A 22,327-nucleotide genomic window follows, 5' to 3' on the forward strand; every position below is an offset into this window, starting at 1 on the left:
CAATGCAGAAACATACTTACATGTTCTATAAAAGTTTCAGAATCAAGAACATCTTCACTTGTAGAACTCCTTTGAAAACCTCATTGCCCCCTGCTGATAGGATCTTTGTAGCATGAAATATAATTTATCTTTCTATACTTTCCTTGTAAGTCTTTGCCTTCATTAAATCCAGTTTGGTTGCTGGATTTTTGCCTTGGTAATTGAATTTGTTTTAAGTTCACATCAGAGCACTGGGAGAAATAGGCAGAGTACAAATAAATCAAGTCAGCTGAATAAAGCATTAGGTGGGCTGTGCAACGGGGCAGAAGTGTCCGTGTGTTTGCGGGCAACTCAATACAAGATAAATGGCTTTGGAAAGCAAGTGAATAGCAGGGGCTCCCAATGAGCTGGCCAAAGGCAATAAGTCTTTCATTCCCACTTCAGTGGCCTACATAGCTCAAATTTGCATGGTCTTTGAAATTCAGCTGTTGAAACTTCTTTTTCACTTCAAGCTCAAAGTCATCTAATATGAATTTCACACATTAAAATAAACATGTACATTGATAGTTTATTATGCTTTGGGCTAGAATATGTGAAAGTGATGAAATAAAGTTTATAATTAATTAGATATTGTTGAGGGTAAATTTATAAGTATCAAAGCTTCCTCTACCCTAGTTTTTTGCAGACTTTTAGACCAAGCAGTTAGTTTTATTATATTGTTTTAGCCATTCTGTGCTTTTCAGTGAAAATTTGTCTTTCAAATGGCAGTAATTTTCTTATTTTCTTATTACAATACAATGTCTACATTCAAACAAAGCTGATTTCCAGGCTGTGGTATCTCAAGCAATGATAAGTAGTAGCACATATTTCACTAGTATATACAACCCTCAGTCAGGCCATGAGAAACATCAGTACATTTCACCCGGTTCTGCTATGTTGGCAAGAATTTGGAAAACCTTAGTCTAGGCTGAAAAACAAAGACTGACTATACTGTTTCAGTTACAATTAATTTTTAATGCATTGATAGGCCCTACTGTTCATCATTTTGAAAAACAAAAGCTTAAACCTAGTTATATATTTTAATTTTGATCATTTTTCCCAGGAACTCCAGGTAGGTATTATAATACAATTAATTCTTAGTCTTACCAAAAACTCCAGATTTTGGATTTTCAGAAACTTGATTTATTTTTCACATCACTAGGGAAATAAAGCACATTTTTAGCAACTTCTTCAGTTCATTGCCTGCATTTCCTTACAAACATAGCTTGACTAGAGGAAAACATTAAGGAAGATGTAAGATTTATCTTCCCATGCTCTGAACTCATCTTAAGAAAAGCAACAAAAAACAAGAACAATGGAAGATGATCACAAGAAGCTGTTACTTGATCAGAAAAGAAAGAAAACTGAGAATCCTTGAAGGAAGAGTTAGAGCATCATCTCCAACAAACTATATAAAAGCACCAAATAGAAGAAGTAGAAAGAACCTTTATTTAAGCTAGTTCTCAAAGAAAAATATCTTTCTACAAACTACCTACCAGTTTCCTTGGCAAAATTATCTCAGCATGTGAACTTTGCTTAGAATTCAGATTATCAATCTTCTAATACATGCAAGTTATAATATATACAAGGGCCCACACACAGACACACAAAATCTAAAAAAAAAAAAAAAAAAAAAAAAAGACACACAAAATCTAAAGATATAAGACCCTTAATGCTAAGACTACTAGTTCGTGAAAGAATAGGTAGAATTATTTAAAGCAATTTTGTACAAACGTAGTCTAGGAAATTATATAGGTAAGGAAACATTGTTTGTACATATGAACTTCTTTTTTTTATTTTAAAGAGAGTAGTAAAAGAAAAAAACAAGAACAACAGGGGCTGGGGATTTAGCTCAGCGGCAAAAGCGCCTGCCTGGCAAGCGCAAGGTCGTGAGTTCAGTTCCTGGTACCAGAGAAAAACCAAAAAAAAAACAAACATAAATAAAACAAAGTAAGAACATTAAAAGTGATACAGGGTTTCAAAACAAAATGATAGGGTTGTTGTATTACATATTGTTATCTTCAACTATATTGCTCAGATTATCAGATGTAAGAATGGGAGATTGTTCAAACCATTAAGGAGAATAACAAAATGATTATTAGATAAAACATTACAGCTAATGCAGTTTCACTAGACAAGATGGTAGGAATTCACCAACAGTTGTTCCATTGCATATTGTTGTCTTCAAATGAGTTGCTCAGATTACCATATGTAAGTTCATGGAAGAATAGGTAGAATTATCAAAATTGGTCAGAATATAAAAAATTTAAGCATTAACTGTTCCTTTCAACATACCATCAGACATTAGCAGTATAGTTATCCCAGATACATATATATCCCATATATATATATATCCCATATATATATATTCCTTCTTTGTTTTCTTCTTTCCCTCATCCCAGTTGTTCCTTCCTTTGAGCAATTTCATTCCCTTTCATATCATCTACTGTATGTGTTGAATTTTACTTACTCTTTCATGTTCCTATACCAGGGAGACAATATGATGTTCGTATATGTGGGTCTGATTTATTTCACTTATGAGTATGGTCTCTAGTTGCATCTGTTTACCTACAAAAGCCTCAAGTTTATCTGTTTTTATAGCTGAGTAATACTCCATTGTATAAAAACACCACATCTGTTTTATCCATTCCTCAGTTGATGAGCATTTGGATTGTTTACAAGATTTAGTTATAACAGATTGTGCTGCTGTAAACAGGGGTACAAATATATCGCTGTAGTGTGATTTTCTTAATTCTTTTGGGAAAATACCCAGAAGGGAAATGGCTGGGTTCAATGGGACTTCTAATCCTAGTTTTGTGAGGAATCTCCAAACTGATTTCCAGAATGGTTTCACTAATCTACACTCCTACCAACAGTGCAGTACAGTTCCTTTTTCCTCAGAGCTTCATCAGCATTTGTTATTGGTTGATTTCTTGATGACAGCCATTGTTTCTGGGGTGAGATGGAATCTCAGTGCTGTTTTAACTTGCATTTCATGAATAACTAAAGATGTTGAACATTTTTTCATGTATTCATTCGACATTAATATTTCTTCATCTGAAAATTGTGAATTCATCTCAGATGCCCATTTTTGGATTGGGTCTTTGAATTTGGGGGCCTGATTTTTTTTAAATCTTTGTATGTTCTAGATAGAAGTCCTGTGTCTGAGGGGCAATTGGCTAAAATTTTTTCCCAATTCGTGGGTTTTCTTTTTACTCTGTTGGTGATTTCTTTTGATGCACAAAAACTTTTCAAGAAGATAAGATCTCAGTTTTTCATTATTTTCATCATTTCTCTTACAGATTGGTTTTTGATCATGAACTCTCTTCCCAGCCCTATGTGTTCAAGATTTTTACCTCCTTTCTCTTCCAATGAATTTACTGTTTCTGTTTTAATGTTTAGATCTTTGATCCATTTTGACTTTAGTTTGGAGCATGGTGAATGATATCGGTCTAGAATTATTCTCCAGCATGTGGAAAGCCAGTTTTTCCAGAACCATTTATTAGAGTATCTATCTTTCTTCCTGTGAACATGTTCCACTCCTTTGTTAAAGATAAGGTGGATATGTGTGGTTTTTTTACCTGTATCTACGTCTTGTAATCCCTTCCACTGATCTTGAGGTCTGTTTTTTGCCATTACCATGCTAATTTTATCACAGCAGCTTTGTAGTATAATTTCAAGTCAGGAATTGTGACTCCTTCTTGCTTTCGTTTGTTTTCCAGGTTTGCTTTTGATATTTTACGCCTCTTCTAGTTCCAGATGAATTTTAGGAATGTTTTCTCTAGATCTGTGAGATAGACTAATGGTATTTTAATTGGGATTGCATTGAATCTGTACAACAATTTTGGGAGTATGGCCATTTTCACAATGTTAGTTCTTCCTATTCATGAGCAAAGAATATCTTTCCATATTCTGAGACCCTCTTCAATCTCTTTTTGCAGAGTACTGTAATGTTCACTGTATAGATTTTTACTTCTTTTGTTAGATTGATTCCTAAGTATTTCAACTTTTTAGATACTATTTTGAAATGTGTGGTTTCTCAGTTTCTCTCTCAATTTGTTTGTTGCTTGTGTACAGGAATGCTATTGAATTCTGAGTGTTGACTTTGTATCCAGTTGTGCTACTCAATTTGGTTATTAAATCTATAAGCCTTTTGGTGGAGTTTTGGGCATCTTCTATGTAGAGGATTATGTCATCTGCAAATAATGATAATTTCACTTCTTCCTTTCCTATCCATATTCCTTTTATTTCTCTCTCTTGTCTAATTGCTCCTATTAATATTTCCAGAACTACCTTGAATAGGAGTGGTGATAGTGGACATCCTTGTCTTGTTCATGACTTTAAAGTGAAAACTTTCAGTTTTTGAGCTTTTTAATATAGTGTTAGCCATTGGTTTGTCCTAGATGGCTTTGATCTAATTGAGGTAAAGACCATCTGTCCTATTTTCTGTAGGGTTTTTGTCATGAATGAGTGTTGGACTTTATCAAAGGCTGTTTCTGCATTGATGGAGATGATCATGTGATTTTTGTCTGTGGCTCTACTGACATGGTTATATTACATTAATTGATTTGCATATAATGAACCATCCCTGCATTCCTGGAATGAATCCCACTTGGTCATGGTGTATAATCTTCTTGATGACTTGTTATATTGTTTGCTAGTATGTTGTTGAGAGTTTTTGCATCTATATTCATCAGGGAATTCGTTTGTAGTTCTCTTTTTTGGTTGGGTGTTTCTCTGGTTTCTGTATCAGGATCATACTTGTCTCCAGGAAGGAGCTGGGGAAAATGTGTTCCCTTTCAATATCATAAAAGAGTTCAAAAAGAATTTGTGTTAAATCTTCTTGAAATTTCTTGTAGAATTCAACTGTAAATCCATCAGGACCTGGACTTTTCTTCATTGGCAAATTTTTTATTACATTCTCAATTTCACTGGCTGATATGGAGTTATTCTGGATTTTTTATCTTCTTCATTCAGCTTTGGTAATTCATATGTAGCTACAAATCTGTCCATTTCCTCTGCATTTTTCCTCCTATAAGAGTACAGATTTTCAAAGTAGGTATTGATTATCTTCTGAATTTCTACGGGCTCTATAATGTTTTCACCCCTTTCATTTTGCATGTTTTTTCTTTCCTTTTTTTGATAAGGTTGGCTGAGGGTTTATCTATTTTATTTGTTCTTTCAAAGAACCAATTCTTTGATTCATTAATTCTTTGTTTTTTTTTAGTCTCCATTGCATTAATTTCTGTCTGAGCTTTATAATTTCCTATCTTCTTTGGGCTTTGGGTTTGACTTGCTCTTCTTTTTCTAGGAGCTTGAGGTACAGCATAAGATTGTTTATTTGTGCTCGTTCTGTTTTCCTGAGGTGGGATTTCACCACTTTAAATTTCCCTCTGAGGACTGCCTTCATTGTATCCCACAGGTTCCTGTAAGTTGTATCTACATTTTCATTTGATTGTAAATAGTGTTTAATTTCCTCTTTGATTTCATCTGTGACCCATTGGTTGTTCAGGAGGGTATTATTTAATTTCCATGTGTTTATGGAGTTTTGTGATGTCTTTTATTATTAATTTCCACTTTCATTGCACTATGGTTAGATGTATGCATGGGATAATTTCAATTCCTTTGCATTTACTTAAGCATGTTGTATGGGCTAGCATATGTTCTATTTTAGGGAACATCCCATGTACAGCTTAGAAGAATGTGTATTCTGATGTTGGATGGAACATTCTGTAAAGGTCTACTAAGTCCATTTGTTCCCAAGCTTGCTTAAGTTCTGTTATTTGTTTGCTGATTTTTTGTCTAGTTGATCTATCTGTGTGGCAATGGGATGTTAAGTTCCCCTGTTATGATTGTGTTGCTGCTTATTTCATTTTTCATGTCTGTTAAAATTTTCTTATATAATTGAGTGCTCCTATATTTGGTGCATAGATGTTTAGGATTGTTATCCCTACCTTTCGAAGTTTTTCCCTCACAAGTATGTAGTGACCTTCTTTATCTCTTTTGATTGCTCTTGGTTTAAAGTTCACATTGTCTGCAAACAGAATAGCTAAACCCACTTTTTTCTGTGTTCCTATTGCATTTAGTATTATTTTCTATCCTTTAATTTTCAGTCTGTTAATTTCTTTTTGAATTAAATGTGTTTCTTATGTACATTAATGGTTGTAACTGATATGTATTGGCTTATCTTTGTCATGTTATTTTCTTGCTTTTGGACCCTTCTTTTACCCTCTGTTTAATTGATTGCTTGGTGGTTCCTTTCTGTTGTTGTTCTTGATGTTGTGGTCTATTTTATCTCCTTCTAGAATATCTTTTAGTACTCTTTGTAGGATTGAGTTGGCATTCATGAATTTCTTTAGTTGTTGTTTATCATGGAAATATTTTGTTTCTCCATTAAACTTGAAGGATAGTTTTGCAAAGTGCATCCATCTGGGTTGAAAGTTGTTTTCTTTCAGTACCTGAAATGCTTCACTCCAAGCTCTTCTTGACTAGATGGTTTGTGTTGAGAAATCTGCCATGATTCTGATGGGCTTTCCTTTATTCTTGACCTGTTTCCTTTCTCCAACAGTGTTTAATATTCTGATTTTTTCTGAGTTTCTGGAATCTTGACTGTTCTATGTCTGTGTATAGATTTATTTTGGTTATGGTTAATTGGAGTTCTATATGCTTCACTTACTGTACATCTAATTCATTTTCCATGCCTGGGAAATTTTCTGCTATTATTTCTGGAAATAGTCTTTTTATGTCATTTGTGTTGAGACCTGCTATTTTGTTGATACCTGTTAATCTTACATTGTTTTTCTTTGCTTCGTTTTGCAGTTGTTGAATTGTTATTTCTTCATTCCTTGTTGTGTTTAAGAGATCATTAGTGGCAGTGGTGTCTTCAAGATCTGAGAGTCTATCTTCAGCTTCATTCAGGCAGTTTTGCCAGATTTCAGTGGAATTTTTAATTTCCTGCATATCTGTTTGAATCTGTTTCATGCATTCTAGTTCTTTTCTACACTGCTTACTCAAGGTTTCCATGAGTATTCTATGATTCTCTATTTTCTTATCAATGTCTCTTTGGATATGCTGAACATTTCTTTCATTACTGTTGTCATTTCTTTTTTTTCCTAAGACATTATTTCTGATACGATGTCTTCTATGGCCTGATGTAATTATTTCTTTACTTCAGTTGCTATCATTTCAGAAATTTCAAGTGTATGACTTCCAGGCTTTTCTGTGTTGATGTCTCCTGGACTTTTTCTGGGTGGTGTAGAGGACTGAGATTGCATTTTGTTTCTTCAGTTTTTCATTTTTGAAGATCCAGAGGCTCTCAGGAGCTCATCCTCACTCCTATGATTGTGTGGGAGTGGCAGGGCAAGGGTCGGAAGATCCCCAGTGCTCAGTGTGGCTCCTCTGCTGGTGTGTGGTGACAAGGTGGGGCCCAGATGCTCACAAAACTTTTTTGTATTCATTTGGCTCCCAGGCCAGTGGGGAAGGGGTAAGGGAGGCTCACTGGAGTTCCTAAAGCTGTCTGCAGTTCAGCCCAGCTTTCACAAGGGTGGGAGGGATTCAGGTAATGGTCACTGAGGCTTCAGATGTTTCCCAGGACCCAACCTGGTTCCCACACTGGCAGGGGAGGGGTGAGGGTGGAGCCCCAGAGGCTGCTGACTCTATCTGCTTTTCAGCTGTGCTCCCAGAGGGGTACAGGTCATACTGGAAGTGACCACTGAGGCCCCAGAAGGTGTCTGGGGCTCCACCTGCCTCACACACTAGTGGAGGAGGCACAGGGATGGCTCACCAGGGTTCCTGAAGATGTTCAGGCTTCAGCCCCGCTCCCATGGGAATCCAGGTGTGCAGGGAGTGGCCACCAAGGTACCAGAAGGTGCCTGGGGTTCCACCTGCCTTGCATGATGGTCAGGGAGGTATGATGGTGGCTCACTGGGGTTCTTGAAGGTGTCCAGGGTTCAGCCCATGTGCATATGAATGTCTTCCCTGTATTTCTTCATGTAATCATAATTATATGAGGAAGCCAACGAAAAGTTACTAAAAAACTTAATTTTTAAAACACTCATTTTAAAGTTTTCTAGTTTCAGCAGATTGGTTACAAATAGTAATACAATCTACAGACTAATACCTAGATCTTATGTTACTTTTCTTTAATAAACATAACAAGATATTAGATGAAGAACAAGGAAATGGCTTACAGATTTTTATTGTTAAGACTTAAATAACAATGAGTGTGTGTTTTCTATAAGCTGCACTATCTCATTGACTTCAGCTTAAAACATTCCTGATAAAATTCAGACATGAAGGTATATTTTGAACTAGTAAAAAAATATTTTAGTACTTTTATGCAACAATAAACACCAAAGATAATACATATTTTCTATTTTATGGTATGCTAATTTTAAATAGTGAGGGTAAAATAGAGGACCCTGGGTCAGTATGTATAAGTATGGAGAAAGTAGGCTAGTGCATCATCACTTGCAAAATATCTTTTATTTTTAATGCAAGATACTTCAGACATAAAGAGATTTGGGGAATAATTTCTTTTTAATAATCTAAAGCTAATTCTATTCTATAATTTTCCAGCAATAGTCCAATATGGGTATTCCAATGAGTTTCTCCATCTTTTACCATCTCAGTGGTGTTCAGAATGTATCCTTCATTTTATATATAAATATATGTATATATGTATATATACATTTATATATTTGTATATATGTGTGTATATAAATTTAAATATAATATATATATTTTTATATGTACGTGTGTGTGTGTATTCTATATGTATGTATATATGTGTGTTATATATATGTCATATATATACATATATATGGCATCAGGGACAAGTTGGGAAACAAGGATGTTTCTCTTGAGGAACAATAAAAGCTCAGTCACTGGATGAGGTGGCTCATGCCTGTAATCCCAACACTTGGGAGGTTGAGGCAGGGGGATTGTTACAAGTTGTAGGCTAGCCTGGACTACAAAGTGAGCTCAATGCCAGTCTGAACTGCATAGTGAGACCCTGTCTCATAAAAAAAAAATAATAAAAGCTCAGTTGTATATTTATGCTTGTGTGAAAAATTCTAAGTAATATCAGAGAAACTCTCATTTATAACCTGAATTAGAATATCCTGTCTTTACTTAGAAAAGTAATGGTATTTTTTTTCAATGCATGAAGTGAAACTTAGGAATCACTCTATTGTGCTTCTACACATGCATTTTTTAAGTTCATGTTATTGCTGCACTCCAGCCTGTAAAATATGTATGTTGATATGAGGAAGCTAATGCATACTGAACATTATTGGCAGGAATTTCAGCTTTTCTACAATAAAAGGAATATGGAATCTGGTCAATTTCTTTATGAAGATTAGAGGACTGCACATTTGATTCACCCTCTTCATTATGTCAAATGCTTCCTGAGGTATATTTTAGGTAGTTAACAGATTTCTCTAATACTTTGCAATTACTTGATCTTCAGAGGCATTACCACCACTACAAAACCAATCTGGAAGGATCTTTGAAATGAATTCTAATTCAATGTTTATTTCACAGTGCTTTTTCTGGTCACTATACAATTGGGTGATTGTACATAGAATGAGAAGATAAACACTACTGACTCCATGACTGTGCTTAATATTCATTTTTCTGAGTCATTAAGCACATCTCAGAATAGAAATGTGGAAAATGAAGATGAACCTACAATTCCTCAACCTGGCAACATCTATGGTCATTTGTGGTTAAATCCTCCTAAGAAGATTTGGATAGAACTAAACAGCAGAAACTGGTAGGTTAGAGATCTTAACCTGATATAATCAGAAACAGATATTTTGGGTCTTTCATCTTGGTACACCTGTGTACTTAACAGGATCTCTTGAAGTAAGAGGTGTGAAGATGTGCAGGCAATAAAATAGTCATTCAGAAAATCTTAGAAATAAAATATGATTTAAGCATAATAAAGGCTAAAGGCATATGGCTACTACTAGCAGAAGATTACAGTCCATTCAGAAGATTTCATGAATTAACTAACCAATCAATATTCCCAACACCCTGATATAAATATGTATCTAGAAATTCATAATATTTATATTCTAAATATTTTAGATGTTTTAGAATAATATCTTGAGAATCAGTAATAAGATTTCCAAAATGATGAGATACAATTTTATTTATTTATTTATTTATTTTTAAAGCAATTTTAAAAGTCAGTTTCTGAGGCAGCTTTGGAAGTCCTCTTTCACAAGTGACTTTATGTGATGTGATCAAAAATATTCAGTGAAAGGTGCTCCAAATGCTATCCAATGGAAAGGCAGGGTGGTAAAATCATGCTATGTCCTCATGCATCTTATTCACCAGATCTGACACTGTGCAACTTCTGACTATTTCTCCAAGTCAAAATGAGCATGAAAGGTAAATGTTTTGAGTTGATTTAAGATATCAAGAAAGGCAGGACAGATCAACTAAAGACACTTGAAAAAGACTTCAAGAACTGCCTCAGGATATGGCAAAAAACACATGTGTTTTTACTGCCAAAGAGCATTTTGAGGGATGTTAATGATAAATAACTGTAATAAATGTTTAAACATATATCTCTATCATACATTTCATGAATTTAATATTCAGAAGTAATTGTATACTTTAAAAACCATTCTTACTACTCAAATATGCAAAGAAATGTTCTCGCATATCTTACTACAATATTAATTTTTCCAATCAATTTCTCAACTTTCTTTCTTTTATTATTAGCACGGTATGAGTATGTTTCACTTGAAGATTTCTTTAAGAATTTTCATGTTTCAAAATCCCAGGGACTGTTTTCTGAGCCACCGCCCGATCATTGCACTAGTGGCAGTATCCTAACAGCCACAAGAGCTCTGTAGAAGACCCATCATGTACGGTGAGATGAATAATGCCCTGTCATTTCCTACAAGGTTCTAGATTACTGTCCATGCCACAAGAAGGAAATCAAACCTACTCTTCTTTTCAGTTTAAACTCCCATCCCTAGCCATTATTATTCAAATCACAGCAGAATACTAGAACAATGTTATATTTTTTTCTCATTAGTTCCACATCAGGTTAAAAATATCTCCTTTGGAAATAAAGTCATATATTTTGTATTTTACTCAGGGCACTCCAAAAGGAATTACAGCTGAACCAGATAAGGAATGAAGTTTCTGAGAGAGAGAGAGAGAAAAGAGAGAGAGAGAGAGAAGAGAGAGAGAGAGAGAGAGAGAGAGAGAGAGAGAGAGAGAGAGAGAGACTATAACTAATAATAATTGATGGGACTTTGCAATGATTTTATTCTAAATGTTAGAGGAAATTGAGAGAGAGGAAAATACAGGTAGGGATGTTTCATAGAAAAACAGATATATCTAGAGGAAATGAGGCGACTCATAACGGATAACTACTCTCATCTGCATTTTTGCAACTTCTCAGGACATTTGAATTGTATTCATAAATTTATTCAAATTACTCCATATTAAATCTTCCCATATGGCACAAGCACCTGTCTAGCAAGCGCAAGGTCCTGAGTTCAATTCCCTGTACCAAAAAAAGAAAAAAAAAAGAAAAACCTAAAGCTTCCCACAGTCAATTCCTCAGTGAACTAAGGTTTCTCCTAGCACAGATACAAAACTTACTGTGAGAAAGCACTTATCCTTTGGTTGCCCTATTCTTGTTGCTGAACTATGACCTTCCGTTAACCTTTATCACAAGATGTAACTGAAAAGCTGCTTAGGTTCGAGACATCCTCCTTGCTGCAGCATTGTTTTCAACTGAGACAGAATCAACCATTAACCAAGCAGTAATCTTTTTTCTCTTGGTCTGAAGCTAAAAATAACTGTGGAACTCTCTACTCTCAATTCAACAGAACCATTGTTTTTGCTCCTCATAGAGGTCCTTCTCATCCAAGGACTAGTACAGCCATATCAATAGCCATATCACATGATAAGAGACAAAAATATTTTCATTCAAAACATTAAGTGATATTGAGTATTTATTCTTATTCCACATTTTCACTCTCAATCTGTTGGGAGCCAGGAATTTTTTTAAAATAAAGAACAAATTTTATTTTAAAAATAGATCTCAATGAAATACCCAAACCTGTTTGTTATAATAGGAAAACAAAAGGTAAGAGGAGTTTGTTTTACTTATTTTCTGAAAATACAGAATTACCACTGTAATACAGTACCAACACTCACTTGTTTTTATTTGGATTATTCCTTTTATGCATTACCCAAGCATGTTTAAAAGCTGGAGTGGCTTTTGCATGCTATTTAGACATATGTCTAGATTGTTTTTATCTTCAAGTAAATACATTCTCAAGGAACACAAAGAAAATTGGGCACTTGCTTACATAAGCATAACTAGGAAGACAAATTATGCTCAGGAAATATATTCCAAAGTAATATCATTTTTTGCATTACCATTTCTGTAGATTAAAAAAACCTGTATTCAAAGTACTGGTATTTGAAAATAACAAATTATCCTACTTATACAAAGAAAAAAAAAATAACGACATTATTTCCAGTCCCAAAGAAGAGGAAATTTTCAAGGCAATGACAACTGTAATTTAAAAGTGGTTTTCTAGCTGAAAAGTGCTACAGAAGCAAGTATTCAAGAAAAACTTCAGGTTGGTACTGAAATATCAAGAATGCAAGCGGCAAAAAAAGTAAAAGCCCTCATCACTATAAAGTCTGTTTTAAATGTATTTCACAAAGAAATGAAAGCAGTGGTTGCAAGACAAATGAAGGCCAAGTTAGTAGTACACAACTTACCCATCAGCCCACATTTCTTTTCAAACTAAGGAAGTTTTTCTTGTGTGATGCAAAAAACATCATTGTATATTGTTATTGGTTAAGAGTATGTAGTATATCCCAAATCTTGAGATGTTATTGTCATTGCTATCACTTCTATTAATATATAAATATTTTGCTGAAATTATTAAGCTTTTCACCATATATTCAGACCCAAACTCCAACTCTATGTGGCAAGTACTAAGATGAACTTTATGTACGTTATTAACTTAATATTCTCAGCAACCCTATTAGTTAGATATTCATGTTATTCCACTTTACCACCATACGGAAATTGAGGTACCAAAAGTACAGATAACCTTCTTAAAGTCTTACAGTTGGTTAATGGTAGAAGTGGAACTCAAAATGAATTAGAATCCTAAGCCTGTGCCCCTGTCCGCAATGATCCATTGCCTAGCACCATCATTGTGGGGATCACTTGAAGCAGCAGTGAATGTCCACATCCCTAGGTATTGTGCAAAGCCCTTTGCTTTCCACTTGCTTGATCCCATAACTGGAATATGTCTTGCCACCCATATCTTTGTATAAAAATGCTACTTCTTTTCAAAGACATTGCCTCAAGTTAAGTCCACCAAGAAAGATTTCGTGTTCATGTATTCTGGTGCTGTAAGCATCTTGTAATATGTAGTGTCTTTATCAGACATCCAATAGTAAGCTGCATGACACAATTTTTGTCCTAGTTGTCTACAATACAGCCTATCCTCTCAGTCATGACCAAGATAAAGTTATATCATATTCATCTTTTATCCAGTGCCGTCCTTGTCTTAGTGTCACATGGTTCAACTCTAGACACTGAGGCAGTTTTCAATAATTATTCATAACCAATAATATTACTAAAAAGGTGATTTTTACTTCATAAATAGGCTGAAAACATCTTCCTTGATCCCTATTTATATAAATATAGAAAAAATGGGAAAAAGACACATAAGCAAGAGGAATACAACTATCTATAGTTGTTTACATATTTTTAACAGCACAAGGACTCACAGCAACTACTAAAACAGCATGAAGAGCTCATTTCCCTTACCTAATGTTTCTGTCATACTTCCCCTTTCTAAGAATAAAGCACGCTGGAATATTTCCTAGACAGAAAACAAAAAAATATGGCAGGAAATATATTGATAGTTTTATGTTCAGTTAAAATCTGTAGCAGACAGGAAACTCCAAAAAGACCTGCAATGGTCAAAGTAAACAGCAATCAAGTACCGCATGGTCCTCAAGAAAATAGCAGATGAGATTCTATACCAGTGCTCCTTCAAGGGGCTGCAGGCTTCACAACATCTTTATTAATTAGATATAAAATAATGCAAGAAATAGGGAATCAGACAACCAAAAATTATTGTCTATTAGTTTTAACATTTTCCACTCATTGCAATAAATATCACCATAGTACCATTATCCCAATCATACAAATATTTTTCTTTCAAACTAATCCATGTACTTACATTTGGGGCACACAGTTATCATTTATATTGTTATTTCCCTAACAAGGTGGTGTTGAGAGAAGGGAGAAGAGGAAAATAAATACAGAGAAAAGAAAACAACTTAAGGACATAGAATTGAATTCTGAATGAGCCACATGCAGTAGAGGAAATCAATGTGGATTTTTTTCTAGATGTATACTATTATTGAGTAGGCTCCAGTTTTGCTTCATATAAGCAATACCTTTTGGATATATTGTATTCCATGAAACTATCTTCTCATTCAGTGTCACTTTGCCACCAAATCATGCATTTTGAATCTCTCAGTTTGTTCTGTTCTAGTTTCTATGCTGAGCTCTCTGCTAGGTTTAATAAAAAGTTTTAAAGGTAAAGAATAAGATCAGAAAAAAATTTCCAACAGAACTGGTGCTCACTTTTCTTAGAGGAATTATGCTTTGCAAAGTGGTTACTTCCCCACAGAAGGATTTTTCTTTTCTCTTAGTGAATAGAATTACCATATATAACCAGTCAAAAGTTTCTCAGAGAGGCCAGTGGTTCTCTGAAGAAGAGTGTTTCTTGATAGGAGTCCTTTGCAGTCACTTCTAGCAAAACAGAAGTAGTCCTCAGCCACATGCACAGTGTGGCTGTCTCTTTCTAAGTGAGGAAGGTCAGGGAGTGTTTCATCTTTGCAAGGAACTACACTTTTCCCAAAGTCTTTGAATCACCAAACATTGCAACTCTGGTATTTTAGCACCATCAGTGCTGATAGGCCAGAAGGGGAGTGAGAAAGTTGATGATGAATAACATTGAGCATATCATTCACAGTGCCCCCTGTTTATTTATGTGGCCACAAAAGTGAGCTAAATCTTTCTTAACATCCTAACACTTCACATACTTTTTAAGGGTGGCGCATGTTCCCCAATCTTTCTGAAATACTGTACGTTCCTTTTGACGCCCGTTTCCTTAAATGCTTGCAACCAAGAGAATCACTCTTGCTACTGTTGCTACCATCAAGCAAATGACTGTTCCAAGAGTCAGTTTTGCTTCTTCCCAAATATGTTGGCCTTCCATGGTATTCGTGTTTATATATATATGTAAACCCTAACATACAGAAAACTTTTAACGAGTATTGGTTCATTCCTTATTTGGGCAATAAAAGGAAAATACACCACAAATAAAGACAAATCTTATAAAATTGTACAAAAACAGCACGGTGTGCTCTGGAAATATGTATCACATGGACCAACACAAAGCTGAAGGAAATTTTCAAAAATGAGGGTATCAAAAAATGGGATAGAGTTTTGCGGTCAGCTGTAATCAGTTTTCAGTGACAGTGACACAAAGCATGTCTATCTAAAAAAGACCCCCAGCCAGGAGCAATGGTGCACACTTGTAATCCCAACACTCTGAAAAACTGAGACAGGACAATCAGAAGATGGAGCCCAGCCTGGGTAACTTACTGTCTTGGCAAGACTCTATCAAAATAAAAATACATTAATAAATAAATAATAAATATGCTGAATAACAATAAAGGTAGCTCAGAAAAGCTCTGTATTCAATGCTCAGTACTGGAAATGAACTATGACAACAAGAAACCCTTTAAAAATAAAGTAAAATAAAATAAATCTAGATAAGATTTCTAGAAGCTTTTGTATCATCCCAAAAACATCTGGTAACATTTGCTAAGTGTCACTAAAATCATCTGCTCCAAGACTATTTGATGGCTAAACAAATAAATCTACTCCTTATGTATACAGATGCTGTTATCTCCCACTATTATTTCCCTGTAACTGATGTATGCTAGAGGTATGTAATGTCCCTTGGGAGCATTTGCATTGGTTAATCCTAGACAAGAGAAAGACACTGTAATAAGCATTGTTAGATAGTGTCTTTCTTTTCTTTAGAAAATAAAACACGGGGCTGGGGATTTAGCTCAGCGGCACAGCGCCTGCCTGGCAAGTGCAACGTCGTGAGTTCAATTCCTGACACCAGAAAAAAGAAAAAGAAAAAAAAACACGTTTAGCAAACCAGTCTTTGTATATCTTGGAATGGAACTGGGCACGCCATTAATTTTGATTAGAAACTAAGATCTAGCACAGAGCTTGGCACATAGTAGTTATTAAATAAATATTTATTAACAAACCAACAAAAACAATAACAGAAAAACATCAAGAGAAAGGCAGTTATAATAAACAAACTTTATTGAGTAATCCAAAAACATGACTTTCTTTTTTAAAAAATATGTATAAACCAAATTATCACCTCTGGTTAATAAAATGAGGCTCTTTCTGAGTGGAAACTGACTAACCCACACAGTTCTTACAACGCTGGAGACCGTTCTCGTTGCAAGCTGTACACTTCAGAGCTTTGAAAGAGTCTGTAAAACAGTTTCGAAACACTGACATCTTGCTCCCATGGCACACGGAGCACGGAAGAAAGCCAAAGCCTCCGCAGGAGGGACACTCGTGTGGATGCTGCACTCTCTGTGCAGGGTAACAGGGAAAAGAGAGGATAGAAAATACATTAGTATGAACAGTTCCATCAGTCTTGCTCTCTTTCTGTACTATGAGCAGCTGTGAAACAATTTTGGCCTAACGCACTTAAAATCACCTACTATTAATATACATTGGACTTAGGGGAAAAAATGAAAGTCTCTTTCATTGCCCCATAGATGACCATTATAGCAGACTTAGTTTGTAAAAGCTAGTAAATGTTAAATTTAATAGTATTCATCTTCAAAAATTCCATCATATTTACCAACCAAGTAATTCAGAAGATGGTTATTACATTACAGAAAAATACTTTAACTTTCCCTTTTGTATCTCTTAAGAGTTTTATGTCTTTGTGCAAAGAATAGCAGCTCTAACAGCAAATTTGGAAAATCAGAAAACTATAAGCTAAAGTGTGGAGGAGCCACTATTAACTGAAGATCCATCATTATATTGCCAATTTGAATAATGCTTTATTCTTTTCAAAACACTTTCAAAAGCATCATTATGTAGCATTTTCCCCCACTCCACCCTCCCCACATACAGTCATCTTCTTCAATAAAGACATAATTCAAGCTTCATTATCTTCATTTTATACTTAAGGAAATAGGCATAAAAACTTGAGACATTACTGCACATCCATAAAACATCCCACAGTAAATCTCAGCATTTCTACCTCAAGCAAAGATAAAGTATCTCTAATAACAGAATGAAAGCAACTAGGCAGTGAGTTGAATATAATATTTTATGTAAAAATTATTCACATATATTTTTATTTGCCTTTTTGAGCCTGCAGCCTTTGTCAGAGGCCACTAGTGTTTTTCATCAGATCAGGGGAAGTTTGAAACCATTACAGGGAGAATACAAAGAGAAAAAGTGAGTTGATGCTAAACTTCTGCCTTGCAAAATAGGAACTATAGCAATGTTCGAAAGCCCACTTTGTAGAAAGAATAATACCAGCACCTGTTTGGGAAAGGAGATGCACAGAGAGGACACAAAATCAAAAAAACATAGAACTTAGAGAAACATGCTTAACATACTTACACATATATACAAATTTTCTTTAGAGGTTCCTAATTCTCATGTTAAAATCTCCAAAAACTCCAAGTGAAAAGGAACCTGATGAGCTGGATTTAACCCATCATTTCTCTACCACACATGACCAAAAGAACTTTTTCCCTTGAAAGTAAATGTGATTCTCTCATAATAAGTAACGGGATGTGGGTTGATTTGAGAAACAAGCACTAAAAACATGTTGACTAAAATTTGTATATTCCCACAACATTTTTCAGATGTGCATTTTCTGTATGTAGCAAGATTGCCTTACAATCACAGCTCGGCTTAGCCATTACTAAAATATGTCATTTTTAACAGCATAGCAATGTTTTGATGAAAAGTGATGGTTACCAATCTGGATGACTCAAACAAGGTACTTTGTCAAGATTGTAGAAATTTGAAGTTCTTCCCAAAAGAAAAATTGAATGCATGTAGAAATTTGGTTATTTTGTAGATAGGTTCTGACATTGATTTATATAAAACTCACCCCTAAAAAAGGTTGTGCTGAGCTTAAATAAATTTTTAAAAATATTAAAATATCTTTAAAAAAACACTCAGAGGAAAAACAAACCAAATGATGAAAAAGTGTTCCTAAAAAAGCAAAATATATGAAAATTATCAAGTAATGATATATTATCAAATTTTAGAAAGAAAATGGTAGATCCATGAGATTACTAAATCCGTAACACATTAAACCTATTGAATAATCTGTAAAATGAGAATGCCAACTAAACATAACAGGTGTTAGGCCAGCCTCAAGTCTGGAGCAAGGGACTATAGGTCCTCTCAGTCCATTACTTCATTCGTTACAGCTGGTTGTGGATAGGTCTGGGCTCCTACTAGAGCAGGACTCTCAAACACTGCAAATAAAACTACAAGATGCTAAGTTAAATTTGACTTTCAGAGAGACCACAAAGAAGTTTTGGTAGGAGTGTATAACAAATATCATCTCAGACATACTTAAACTGAAAAGTTATTCATAGGCATCCTGTATTCTCTCCAGCAATCCTGTAGGGCAGACAAGGGCTGTCAGGTTAGAAGGGAGATGTTAGGGCAGCAGTTATTTTTCAGTCAATATGAATTGTCCAGTATTTTTAAAACCAGTACAAATACGTGTCCATATTTAAGAACTGCGCCAGGGCTGAGCTGTAAATGCACCTGAATGAAAATCCAATCCATGCTATGTTCTGAAACACTTGCAAATGACCACATTTTTGAGTAGCATGTGAGTAGCATAAAATATATTGATGATAACAAGCAAAGACCACCTAAAATAAAATGTGAGTGCTAGGCAGCTTCTTAGGTTGTCTACCTACGTCACTTACCCCAAACACCAGGCTGTTAGCAAACAGACTTTAAAATGGCAAATAACTGACAAATTTAAAAATTATTTTACATCATGGACCTGCAATGTAACATATAAAGACTGCTTTTAAAGGACAAAAATGTCAAATGTCAAAGCCAATAACACCAAGAATCAACTGTTTCCTCATAGTTTATCCCAAAGTCACAACATATAAACTTTCCTAAAGTAAAATTACTATATCAATACTAAAAAGTGTATTCTCATGTTTAAGCAGAATCACAAATAGACCAAGATCATTCTGGAACCATGTCTTTAGAATCTATGCTATTCTAAGTTGAGATTTGTCTTTTACTCAAAGGATTATTTAAAGAATTAAGTAAGTTAATTCTTTCACATCAACTAAAACATTTCCTGGCTCATAAAAGACATTTTATAAAGTTAGGCATTATTAGTCATTATTTCATTAATTAATTGCTATTTGCTAAGTCCTACTGCAAGCTAAATTGCTCATGGTTACACTACACAGCCTTTTTCTACCATTATGAGTTACCTGCTTTCAGCATATCTATATCTGGCCTGCTGGGTTAAGGTTTTGCCACTGTAATAAAGGGAGAACAAATATGCTTCAATTCATGTGGGAGTTCAGATGCCTAGAGCACAGTGCTGGCAGAGGCTGAGATCACATCTCTTCTCAAGAAAAACTGGCTACTCCAGCCATAAGTGAAGGAGAAGAAAGGGGTGGCTTCTATAGAATGTATAGTCTACGTCCCCCTCTCTCACTGACCTGATACAATAGAAAGAGGGATCAAAAAGCCATCCATAGTTCTTTTTGTTCATAAAATCTTGATGAAGTGCTTTAAAAATACTCAAGGTCAGATCATTTTACTTATTAATTTGTTACTCAAATAAATATTGAATGCTCACTAGCCAGGCCCTGTGCATGTAGTAGTGATATAGTGGTAAGCCAGAAACTTCCTTGTCCTCCTAATAGTAGTTCCCAGCCCCACATGTAGGTCTTGAAATTCAGTAAGTCCATCCCAGCTATTAAATTGAAGTTAGTAGAATTCCCAAGTCTCTAACAAAGTATCAAGAGAACAGGAAAACAAGTGTGGAGGACAAGAATGATTGCCAAATAGACTTCCTTTGAGGTACTACTTCAAATTTTAGGAATATATAGAGTTTATCCCAGGTCATCTAATATAAAAACAGAACACTGAACTCAAAGGTCTTTGTATAGTCTTCAAGATCAAGGAATAAAACACTATTAATTTAAACCTCAAAACATCTAGTCTGATTTCTTAATCATTTTCTGTTCGCTGAGACACAACACCAGACACTCACTACTTAAAGGAGGACAGGTTTACCGTGGCTCACATTTTAGTCTAGAGTCGGCTGGCTCCAAGGCAGAACAAAGCATGGCAGCTGGGCAGCAGTGAGTCAAGGTAGGAGCCAGGAAGGGAGATAAAGCCTTCTGTTATGGGTGATACATTGTGTCAACTTGGGGAGTCTAGAGGTTTGGCTAAGTGACTCAGCAGGAAGCCAAGGTGCTTACTTTGTATACATCATGAGCCTGGGGAAGAGGAGGGCAAAGATTATGTGAGAGCTACACGCCCCTTAGGTGGGGGTAGCCTGTTTACGATGTAAGGGAGGGAAAGAAGCTGCTTGCTGCAATCCCCCACTTTACTCTGGCTGCTTTGCTGTTCAGCTGCCATTCCCCCTTGCTCTTGTTGCTTTGCTGTCTTCTGCCTTGGAGCCAACCAAGTATGGACTGAAACCTCCACAAACTGTGAGCCAAATAAACCTTTCCTTCCTTCATTTTGGGCATTGGGTATTTTGTCTCAGCAACGAGAGAAAAATAACCAAGACACCTTCCAAGTCACAACTATAGTGATCACCTCTTCTACCTAGACCCTCCCTCCTAACAGCAAGTCAGCTCTAGTGTTCCCACATGATTCAATCAGCTTCTGGGGGCTTTTTGGATCTCAATCATAGCACTATACGAGTAGACCTTGAAAGTCTCTTAAATATCATACCAAAGGGGTGTCTGTTTATTTGAGTCTCTCTGACAAAAAACTGATCATCCAGATTGTTTGTGAAGTGAACTACCCTTGTAACAAGCTATCAGTGAATACATGCATGGTAAACAATCATCTCTGAATGATTCACCTGGGTCTATATATTTTAAATTATGTTTAATAATTTAATTCATCCAGTGCTTGTTAGGTGCTTACTAAATACTTCTCAACTTGACCAAACTGCCAAGAATATAAAATTTTTCTTAGTTGTCATTGTCTCCAGAATTTATCAATTTGCTATTGGGAAAGAAGTCACCAAGCAAAGTGAAGATAAAGGAAATTTGTAGTTCATAATCCTAAATGTATGTTTTTGAATATAGGAGCCTACTTCTTGAGTCAGATGGGGGGACTGCAGAAACTTGCTTAGCCGGGTGTTTAATTTTCAAAGAAATCAGATAATGTCACCTGATTCCTCAGGTGAGGAGGCAGCACTCTGCTGCAACAGCCAGTAAGTACACCATGTCCACTGCCCCTCCTGGCCTTCAGGTTTACACTTCCCCAGGGAGCCTCAGGACAGCCTTCAGCAGCTCCAGCCCCTTGTACACACAGCCTGTGAAATTTCCAGTGGGAATACTTCCTCTGTTCTTCATGAATAAGATGTAGCTAGTTACCAGCCCTTGGGAGAATCAGACTAAGGAAACTTATAAACTTTACAAGAAAGAAAGAACAGAAAATAAATGGTCATCACATTAGCAACCCCAGTAGAAATGACAGGAAAACAGTTAGTTCCTATTTACAGAAAAAAAAAAAAAAAAAGATAAGCTAGGCAAAAGTTTCCTCAACATTTTTTGCCGTCTAAGAGTTTTTTCATCAGGGATGGGGATTTAGCTCAGCAGCAAAAGCGCCTGCCTGGTAAGCGCAAGGTCGTGAGTTCGGTTCCCGGTACCGGAGAAAAAAAAAAAAAGGAGTTTTTTCATCTATTGTCTACCAGAACCAGTAGTATACTAGGATGTCTCAGTCTCCCTGGCTTTCTTTGCATGGACACCAAAAAGATCAGGTATCCATCTTGGTTGTCATTTCTGGGGAACACTTAGATAGGTCTTTGCTTCTAATTTCTAGATGGTTATTAATATAGATAAATACAGAAATACAGAAATAAATAAAATTTACTAATACACATCTCTTTCACTCATGCATCCTCATACATAAAATAATTTT

At 35.4% G+C, this 22,327-nt stretch overlaps 1 protein-coding gene across 1 annotated transcript in view; it reads right to left on the reverse strand.

The window, feature by feature from the left end:
• Window positions 1–16,531: 16,531 nt before the first annotated feature.
• Window positions 16,532–22,327, reverse strand: part of Grxcr1 (glutaredoxin, cysteine rich 1) — a 109,694-nt gene continuing 103,898 nt past the window's right edge. The window contains exon 4 of the mRNA XM_005391916.2: window positions 16,532–16,726. Coding sequence (XP_005391973.1) covers window positions 16,547–16,726 — 180 coding nt within the window. The 3' untranslated portion in view covers window positions 16,532–16,546. The remainder of the gene's footprint in view (window positions 16,727–22,327) is intronic.

This window comes from Chinchilla lanigera, unplaced genomic scaffold (genome assembly GCF_000276665.1).
Source record: "Chinchilla lanigera isolate Chin_1 unplaced genomic scaffold, ChiLan1.0 scaffold00042, whole genome shotgun sequence".
Taxonomy (NCBI): domain Eukaryota; kingdom Metazoa; phylum Chordata; class Mammalia; order Rodentia; family Chinchillidae; genus Chinchilla; species Chinchilla lanigera.